Here is a 10,965-nt window from a genome sequence, read left to right as displayed (position 1 = left end):
TCTCAAATTTTTTAATATTTGAAATTTAATTTCTCAAATTTGTATTAAAAAATTTTAATATTTGAAATTTAATTTCTCAAATTTGTATTAAAAAATTTTAATTTTTGGATTTGTTTAAAAAAAATCCAAAAACTAAAGCCATTTTTTTGGAATGGGCATCGTTATTTTTTTTTTTTGAATCGTCCCATAACTAGTTTGAGCTAAGTATCTTGAAGATGTTTGTGATCCTGATGAGTTTGATGTGAAATGGAGAAAGGGAAACGCTGTAGTGAAGTGCATGGCGACGATATCGTCAATCGAATCTAGGGTACCATCAACAATAGCTCTGGACTATCTATGAGGGCAATAGCTCGGGAACGTGGTGAAACCCTGGATGGATCATGTAGCCAGGAAAAAGGCATATATCTTCCAGCAAGACAGTACCACACCTCGAAAAGGATCTAACATTGGCTTATTGAGAGCCTCCTGTACTTCTGGGACGAGGATGTCTGGTCGCCCAATGTCAATCCTTCGTACTTTTTAGATAGGGCGTGGCTGAGAAGGTCCTGTTGCGCTTGGAAGAGATTGTGGCTACTGACGAAGATTTTATTTGGTAAATCTAAACAATACATATTAATAAATTTCCACTTAAAGTTTCAAGTGCCTGTTTTTCTTTCTACTAGAAATATGTAGAGTTTTGTAAAATGTTAAAAACCGGCGTCAATAGCGATCAAACATAACATTAAGAGGCCATAATTTTTGAAAAATACATAGCTGAATGTGATTTCATTTTGTAGGGATAATAAAAGTACTTCCTATACGCTATAAGTTCAAAGGCCAAGGTCACACAAAAGGTAAGAAATATTCATCAATGCATTGAATGTTAATTTTTAGATGAATTGATTTTAGGGAGAGGTTTGCGTTCTAGCGAGTGCCCATTTTAGTTATGTATGGTTTAAAAATTGAAATAAATCAACAAATTCTGCAAAAAATAAATTATTTATTTCTTTTCCTACAACATACGAAAATATTGTATTAGATCTATTGCGTAATAATATGTGCATAATATTTTATTTTATTGCTACTCTGTTCGATTACTCAGTAATTAATTATTGTTATTTCTTTGAATTATAACATGGATTTGATTATTTTTTGAGACCCAGTGATGTACAAATTTAATAAAAATATGAATTGACGGTTTTGTCATTTTTCGAAGTTGATGATAAGTCCAAACAGAGCTTCTGATCTCTCAAATCGCCCCAACCACCATTACCTTTCCGAATTTTGGAGTTTTTGGACTTTCTGTTTCCAGGAATGACTTTCAGTTTCTTTGGATATAAATACTTTTTAGCTTTACTCAAAATATCATTTACTTTCTTAACGACGGATGCAGCCTGACAATTGGACTTCTTATGATGCACACCACTAGAGAAAAAAGTTGAAATAAAAACATGTATTAAATAATTTGTTGTGTACAAAAAAGTGAGTTGTTTTAAATGGTGTTATATAATTTTGCCTTAAACTATTTTGCCTAAGGATATTTCACCTTAATACCGGGTGGCTCATTAAAATATGAACACTTTGAATTTTAAACTTCAACGAGATATAATTGATTAATTAACAATAGAATTTTAACAAAATTAATAGCATAAATAGATGTGTGTCTGAGCTCTCTTAATCATTAATGGGGCCGCCCTTAGCGGCAATGATGGCTTCCGGGCGGCAAATGATCACAAGGGTATTTTCATCGGCTTTATGATAGCTCTGTTACAGTCTGGTGTGAAACCCCGAGATCTCTTTTAAGGGTTCCTCATGGAGTCGAGGAGATTGGCATGGGTTGTTTTATTCAATTCCTCCGGATCCAGTTCGGCCTTTTTGAAAGAGTCCTTCTTCCTCTCCAACGTTGCAGACTTGCTGACGGCATTGACATAAGTCCTGGAGACGCCCAAATACTTCTGCCGGGGGTTTTCCAGCGTCTAGGTATGTGCAAATGGAAATCATCGATCACGTTCAAATTTCATTTTATTGACTTGTATGTAAGTGAGAGAGCTCAGGTTTATTTATTATGTAATTAATTATTTATGCTTTAATATGTCGGAATATGAATTAATTTCAATCACTCAACCTTAAACAAATAAGTGATCAAATTTAAATAGACTACCCGGTACAACACAATAAATTGTTGTTTTCTTTTGGAATAATGATGAAATTATGCTTCAAAAGGTCAGTGTATACATACTATTGAAGGGATACCCCCCGAGCGAATAACCCCTAACATTTTACCCCCAAGCATTTTAATCCCCGAGCCATCTACCCCCCATCCTTTTATATATTATTATTGAAAAGTACAGTTAATAAAAGATAGAGGGCCAAAGTCATAAATTAATATTATGGTTGTTTGGTGCGGTTATTAGCAATGCAACATTCAAGCACGAATCGGAAAGTAATTATGAGTTTTATAGATCATCAAAATTTTAACACTAACATAAGAACATTTTCAATTAAAATAGCCTGATTGTTTCGTTATAGGTATGATATAGAAGCTTCAATAAGTATTTCTACTTAATCTCATTACACAAAATTGGCAAAACATTACATTTTATTAGATTATTTTATACCGTGAATTTAGGAATCGATTTCTAAGTATTTTCGGATAACTCCTTAAATACGTTGAAATAGAGTAATTAATATTAAAAATAAATATTTAAATTAGTTAATTATATCTAATTTTTATAACATTACAAAAATCAAATACAATAATACCATCTTTTCAAGTAATATCAACGACATATTCGTAAATCGTAATCGATGTTTCAAAATACTGAAATAGATGCATATCATTCATATCTCATACATATTTGATGAGTTATATTAAAACTTTAAATTAAGAATATGATTAAAACTACAGCCCTACTACTAAAAGCCCTACAACAACTATTGAAATTGAATGAGTTCAAATCACAGATAAAATAAGCAATTAATTAGTATAATGCGAAAAATAAAGATATAAAAACGCGACTGCCATTAATTATCATTATACATGATGTATTATTTATCAAAGAAAAACTAATCGATTGACGAACAAGCAGAATACAAATCAAGAGCATAATTCCATCCTTTTTCCAACAGAAAACAAACATTTAATGAACTTTATATTTATAAACATGACATATTTTGACTTAAAAATTCAAAAGGAACATCAATTTCAACCAAAATCAACAAATACAATGTATAAACCTTTTTCATTTATATATTAAGGCAAAATATCAATTAGGCGAAATAGTTTTAATGCAAAATGTCCTGAGACAAAATAGCTTAAGGTGAAAGTACAAGGGACCGTTTTATATCACAATTACAGTTGTTTTTGAAAAAATAAATTAGTATGGATTAAAAATGATAAAATGTTAACAACCTGCTTATTCGAGAGGAATGTTATTATCAGAATTGTAGAAAAAATGAACTACAACGAGCTCGACACTTTTTGTAGTTGAAAACCTGAATAGTGTTTTTATATTTTTCAAATCATTATTCATATATTTTTAAAGAGCATTGATTTTGGGCATGTTAAAAAAAACAAAAAATAAACATATTAACCCTGACAATTTAAAGAATGTTTTTCTGTCTTGACGTTTCATTCGATCAGTTACAAGCAGCTGTTAAAAGGAAAGAGAAAAAGAACATATAGAAGGACATTATCAAGAATTACTCCGATGTTGATCTTTAATTAGACTCTTAGTCCAACAAGGACTTGCTATTATAACTCTGCAACAATCCTCAGAGTTACTTTTCATCTTTCCCACACTGGTGATTACTTTATACTTATTGTTCTCTCTTCAAAAATAAAAAGGGAAATCTTGCGTGGGTAAAAAGATATATTTACTTTAGTTTGCACATGCTCTGTTGAAATTTTTACAATTATTTCACCCCTATTTTATGCCTATTGAAGGTTTTTTTCCAGCTTAAATCAACCTGTCAAATCAGTTGTGATGATGGACTCACCATTCTCCAATGTGAAAAACACGCGGACCTTTCATAAGCATTACAAATATTCCCTCGGGTAGGCAGGAGAGACTCACATGCTGTAGAGACCAGTCCCAGTTGTAATCATCGAAATTGCAAAAGGATGACTTACACCCCATTACTTTTCTCCAAAGCTCTTTTGTAAACGCCATTCCCATATTGTGCTTAACACTCATCCACTGTGTCGATTCCACCTATAAAAAACAATATGATATAATACGTTTATAGTCCTTAAATAGAAAATAATGCAACTCTACTTGAAATAATCCATTAAACCATCAGATCCCCGTCATATTTAAAAATAAAAGAAGGTATCTGAAGGGACTTAACTAATGGAGAGTGATTTCATTTTTCAAGCCATAGTTGTTTATTTTAAAGTTATTTATGTCGATAATATTTTGAGAGATGAAATATTTAGAAATAAAACAAAACAAGGAAATCTATACAATTGAAGCATGAATGAATAATCAAATGTGCGGGGAAAACATGGATTGGACAATATGCGGAACGGACAAAACGTCTACTAATTACAAAATAAAGATTATAATTTCTGAATTGGGATATATTTTCCGATATACATAACATGGCATCTTTATAAGAAGGGCTCTCAAACTGGAATGTTTACCGCTATTCCCGGGAGTTCATCGAGAGTTTGATATATAACAATGATCATAGTTGGAGTTGTATAAAATATGCCCTGCCAGTTTGTAAATTAAAAGAAAGCAAAAAATAAAATGGTACCCTGATGACGTGAATAATGTTTTGAAAGACGTCACCATACTTGTACTTTCAGCGTCTTTGACATAATTTGTCTACAAGTATCATAACATAAACCCTTATTGTAAAGGAATATTAAGGATTTAAAGATTGCAACACCGTGGGCAGGGAGCCAAATTGTCGTAACTTAAATATTTACAAAATTTAGCTTGGAAACACCGTTTTTTACAAAATGAATTGTAGTATTTTTCAATTATACAATAAAATATATCAGAGAAATTTATTCCAACAGTCAGAATTGCTTTGTTTATAAGTATAAACATTAAATATTAGACTTCTACGATAACATATAGCCCAGGGATGTCCAACCATTTAATATAATGAACCACATTGTCACTTGTAATCTTTTAATGGGCCACAGAACCTATTAAATTAAACTTCATGAAAATTGCTACATAAAACAAACTATTAAATGCATGTTCATTTCAAATTTTCGCCAAATCTCATTTTTAAAAGCCAAACTGTTTAAAAATAGGCCAATCCGGCAGCCTTGTTCAGGGAGTCTTAAGATGATGATTTTTTTTTGAATTTCTTGAATAAATTAAAAAGAAATGGGTTTTCTCTGTTTTCTCATAATATTTTTACCAAAGCTATAATTTTTCAAAAAATAGAACTTGAAGTGAGAATGAGTAGTGGGCCACCCTTAAACATTAAATAGGCTTCAATGCGGCCCGGAGGTCACGTGTTGGACATCTAACATAAGCAAAGCCACTAATATTTGTAATTTTTGAGTTACAACAATTTGATCTTCAACCTTTGTTCTTAGAAATAAAATATCTATGGTCCATTCACTGACTCTAGAAGTATCCGTAAATTGTACAATATACATATGTACACGTCTGATATATGTGGAAATTCATTTTTACTCTATAATCCAATATTATTATCAATACATATAAGAACTTCCTTCAAAATTTTGTAATTCGTCGTTTCATTTGTCCTAATATTTTGTGTGTTCAACATTTTTGTCCTAGGATAAATAGGTTATATATAACATACTACATAGAAATAGAGAGTGAGCATAAACACTACAAATATATATAGAGTTGTAAATCGTAAGCATTTTCGATATGTAAAAAAAAAGGAGAAACTTAAAATTAAAATGGGAGAACCCTCATTGTTATTCTCCGTCATTCATCATAACAATTGGGGTTGTTTCAGTCCTTATTTGTTCGATCCAGTCGGGTCTTAGGACCGTTCCTTCCAACGGTCATTTCTAAAACTGATTAAAAATGAAGAAATAAGATTGAGTTACGTCATCAAGGACCAAACTTTTACAAGAATAAGTACTGATATTAAGGATTGAACTGGCTCGGAACAAGACTGAATTGGACTGGACTGTGAGAATTCAGTTCTAAATAAGGACTGACACACTATTAATCATACTCAATGCCTATAACTTTAAACTTAAATGTTCTTCTGTCAATAATGAAAGAATAATTATATTGGCTTCAGAACATATATAAATAATGATACTAAGCCAGTTTTAAATGGGCATGTTAAATAAAAAGAGACCGAAAATCAACATGGTAACCCTGATAATTTGAAGAATGTTTTTGAGGAGAAAAGTATAATGCCCATGACGTTTCATTAGATCAGCTACAATCAGCTGTGACAAGGAGGGAAAGAGAAAAGGACCTAAACAAGAACATTTGCTAGAACTACTCCGTTGTCGATACCCAATTATACCCTGAGTCCAAAAATGACTTACAATTATACCTTCGCAACAAATCCTCAGAGTTACACTCCGTCTTTTATGTGCATACACGAACGTTCTAACAGGTCTTGAATATAATTGAATGTAGTAGCAAATGAAGTTCACTACTCAGGAATTAAATAATAATGACAACTGCTGAGGAAAAGAGCATTCCTTCTTTATATTAACAATTACAATTTAACGAGACAGTTAAAAAACACACTGGATTTACATCATTGTATATAAAACAGTGTTGCCAACAACAGCAAAAACAAACAACTCGTACGCTAAAAAATGCTTAGGATTTAATAACGTAACTGTACACCTATAAATATGTCTATGTATATGGAAAAGAAAAATAAAGTCTACATATATTGGGACTAAAGAGACTCTTTAGAAAGAAGCAACAAATATATTAGCCTCGAATTCTCGTAGATGGAAAATTATCTACTGCAGTATGTTTATCTTTTGAGTCGCGTCATTGTTAAGTATGGAGTTTTTGTAGATAAAAATACATTTTCATCCTCCTTGTGCTCTACAAAAGTCCAATCCCTCCTCCTTTTTGATAGAGGGTGTGTGAATGAGTTAACATACATAGTTTATATACGAGGTCTGATATAAAAAAATAATTATTTTCTACTTCCAAATTAAATTATAATTTGATTTTTAAATTAATTATTTGATTATGTTGGTATCTATGCTCACAAGGTTTGTATTGTTAGTTAGATACAAGGATTAGATGCCTTTCTGTGTGCAATTTTCTACTATTCCAAAAAAAAAAAAATCAGTTGGGGAGAAAATTCTTTAAAAACATGTGAAGTGTTGTTAATTCATCAAAATGTAGCATTGTGTAAAATTACTATTTTAGGAGAATAAACAAATATTTCACAAGTTTTGAAATATGTTCCACCTAAATTGATTGTTTCTTTCCAATTTTTTTTCAATAATAGAAAATTGCGAACTTCATCAAAAAACGTCTAACTTTTTTATCTGTCTAAAACAAACAAACACTGCAAAATGACTGATATTGTAAATATACGCTGTGGATAGTGTTATTTCGGTCCTTATTTATTCACTCCAGTTAAGTCTAGTCTTAGAACCGGTCTCCTCCGTCTTTGGGACGGATCCTTGACTATCGGGTCTTGGACTTTTTCCTAAAAATGTCGATGGTTTATTTCAAAAAAGAATATTTATGAGATATGTATAAGGATCACTGAACATTTCTTGCAAAAAATATTCCTATTTTCATTATAATACGAATATATTTTATTTTTAATTGGTTTTATAATTTGTTATCTATATAAAATAGAGTTTATTTGTGTTTCTTTTATGTGTGCCCACACAGCTGAACATAGGAGACTGAAATTTTGAAGGGGTGTCTCTTTTTAACCTGGTCAGGCTATGATGGGGGTCCCGATTTTTTTGGGGTGGGGGTCATATAAAGGGTTTTATTCTTTACCCAAAACACAAAAATCATTTTTTGGAGGTCAAAGAGACTAGATACGTTAGGGCATTGAGTTATAAATTAAAAAGTGAATGGTGTCTCAAAAAACAACATTACGAATTACTACATTTTTCTAAATTTATTCATAATCAAAAAAGTTTTGGGTAAAAAAATAAATACATGAAAATTGCTCCTAAAAATGGATGTTTAACTGAAATATTTGTCATTGTCTGACTAATTTTTCAATTTCTTTTTCATGAAACGTTTATTTTTAATTTTAATAAGAAATGCAACAAAACAATACATTTTGGACATATAATTTAGACTCTAATACATTGATTATTTTCAATTTACGGAACATTTTATTATATAATTTTTGCAATATTTTTAAAAATGAACCCTGGGGCTTATTTTTGGAAAACATTATTCGCCATAAATTCTTATTTATGTATTTACAAAAAAAATAACTGTAGGTTTGTGTTTCTTTTTACAATAGCCATAAATGCTTTTAACTACTTTTTTTGTGCAAAATTAGTGCTAAACAGTTTTTTGCAATTTTCTTTGTAAATTTGGATAAGCAATTTTTTGACAAAAATAAAAATGGACTTCACATCTAGACAATTTTTTTTATGTATATATTTTGAAGTTTATAACACAATATATTTTCAAAAATTAGTAATAATACATATGTTATAATGCCTGCCCACGCCAAAGTGTTCGAAACATTAAGAAGGAATAACAATATTGACCATTTTTAATGATGAGAATCAGGTGTAGAACGGGCATGTTAAAAAAAGAAACTGAAAATTAACATGGTAACCCTGACAATTTGAACAATGTTTTTGAGGAAAAAAAAGAATAATAATCATGACATTCAATTAGATCAGCTACAATCAGCAGTGATAAGGAAGGAAGGAAGGAGAAAAGGATATAAACAATAACATTTGCTAGAATTACTTCGATGTTGATCCCCAATTCTTCTTTGAGTCCAAAAAAAAAACATCAAAAAAACTTACAATTATACCTCTGCAACAAATCCTCAGGTCTTTTATGAGCACACACGAATGTTCAATCCGGGTTTGAATATAATTCAATCTATCTAGGAAAGGATGTTCACTACTCAGGAATTAAATAATAATGACAACTGATAAGGAAAGAACATTCATACTTCAGACTACCAATTCCAAAAAAAAAAAAAAAAAACCGGGACCGCTAAGAAATACACCGCATTTTAATCATTCAAAAAGTATTTGTCAATCGAATGAGAAAAAAACAGTTTCTTTTTGATCAGAGTATACATATCTTGTCCCCTCTTTCCCTTGGCCGCGTCCATACGGAAACTTTCCTTAGAAAATGCAGAATCTTTATCCGTTTTGTGCTTGCATTCACACAAGTTTGGCGTTCCGCTTCATTTAAAATTATATTTTTTGAAAATGGCTTCTAGAATGAAAGAATCTGACATCCCCGTTTACGGATAAAATAACTTGTACAAGCAGATTGTACAAACTTTAGAGGAGGAGTTAATTTTTACAAGCCGGATACGCTCATTTTACCTTCTCTAACAAGTAATAATGATGTTACCATTATATACATAATGAAATTCTAGATACATAACTATTTAGGAACGTCATTTTCCCCCATTATTTTTCCCGCATGCGTACTATATCCTGCTTCGTAAAACACTCCAGTTCTTGGTGTAAGGTTTGTATTTAGATACATTATGTGTTAATTATTCTTTGAAAATAAACACACTCAATGATATCTTTGGTAAATAATGAGTTTTTTGAGGGTTTTCCTAGCTGAAATTTATAAAATGACATTTTAGAAATGTTGAACACAATATATTCAGCCATTAGTTTAGTTTTATTTATTATTGTACACATAAAAGAAAAATTGAGTCATATAGAAAATGGGAAAGTCCTCTCTTAATTTAAGATATCCAGAGTTCTATTGGTAGTTGGTCTGTCTAAAATAATTGAATAGAGTGTTATCAGTCTGTTCTTGGTTAATTTCGTTCCGTATGAGTCTTTTACAATAACTATAACATATAACAATGACGTAGTTACTAGCTACGTCATGGTTAATTGCTACGCCAGTCACAGAAACGATCCAACACTAAGCTCTATAGATACATGGATAAAGAGCTCGGATAAAGTAGATTTCTTTTTATGCGGATGCGAAATTTTTAAAAAGTTTGTCGTGCGGACGGGGCATTTGAATCTCTTTAATTGGAAGTAGTAAGCCTAAGGGAGAAGAGGAAGTGAAGATATATATTTGAGGATTAGTTATGCACTTTCCTTTTAATGGGTTGGAAAAATAATATGAAAAGTATTAAGGGTACAGGTATTTAGAATAATCTAAAAAAGTCTGAAAATAAAATAATATGCAGTTATTCTCATCCTATAAGATGTGAGAAGCTCAAAAGTCATATTTTTATGGATCTAAATATGTCCTATACCCTACTTTAACCGCCTTAAAGTCTTTCCAAAATGACATTTTGAAGAATTTGGATAGTTTTTGGACAAAAAATACAAATACCACACGATTGAATGCCAAAAAGAAATTAAACTAAAATTGAATAATACTTTTTATTTATTTCATTATTTAAGTTTCAAGATTATTGTATATAAATTAACCTTTTTTTTTTTGACGTAGTTAATGAAATGGGGTTAAAAATAAATCGAAATATGAAGCAAATGTTATTTCGTGACAGGTTCATTCCAAATGAAATCTAAATGAAAGGAGCAGCACTTCAGAATATAGTCTTTATTACCCAAGAAATATAAAAACATTCAAAATACAGCAATTTAAAAAACTTAAGAAGCTGTAAAAATTGTGTTTTATTAAATAAAGTTCTTGGCAGCATTATAATTAGTAATAAATGCATTTCAAATTTAAATTTTATATATCATTAGTGTTATATATATATACATTACAAAAAAGTAATAGAAATTTTGTATAATTCTCCTATTTTTAATTCTTGAGAGAAAGGGTTAAAAACTCAAAAATTCAGCCTTATTTTGTTCCCCAGTTTAAGGCTTCTTAAGTT

General features: G+C 30.5%; 1 protein-coding gene across 7 annotated transcripts in view; it reads right to left on the bottom strand.

Annotated features, from left to right (window-relative positions):
- Positions 1-962: 962 nt before the first annotated feature.
- Positions 963-10,965, bottom strand: part of Mgat2 (alpha-1,6-mannosyl-glycoprotein 2-beta-N-acetylglucosaminyltransferase) — a 139,103-nt gene continuing 129,100 nt past the window's right edge. For all 7 annotated transcript variants that reach the window (XM_071891346.1, XM_040720212.2, XM_040720210.2 and 4 more), the window contains exons 5-6: positions 3,979-4,193; positions 963-1,404 (exon numbers count right to left, since the gene is read on the bottom strand). In XM_071891346.1, coding sequence (XP_071747447.1) covers positions 1,155-1,404; positions 3,979-4,193 — 465 coding nt within the window. In that variant the 3' untranslated portion in view covers positions 963-1,154. The remainder of the gene's footprint in view (positions 1,405-3,978; positions 4,194-10,965) is intronic.

This window comes from Lepeophtheirus salmonis, chromosome 10 (assembly GCF_016086655.4).
Source record: "Lepeophtheirus salmonis chromosome 10, UVic_Lsal_1.4, whole genome shotgun sequence".
NCBI lineage: Eukaryota > Metazoa > Arthropoda > Copepoda > Siphonostomatoida > Caligidae > Lepeophtheirus > Lepeophtheirus salmonis.
Note: the sequence above shows the minus strand (reverse complement) of the source record. Positions and strands in the feature narration are given on the sequence as shown.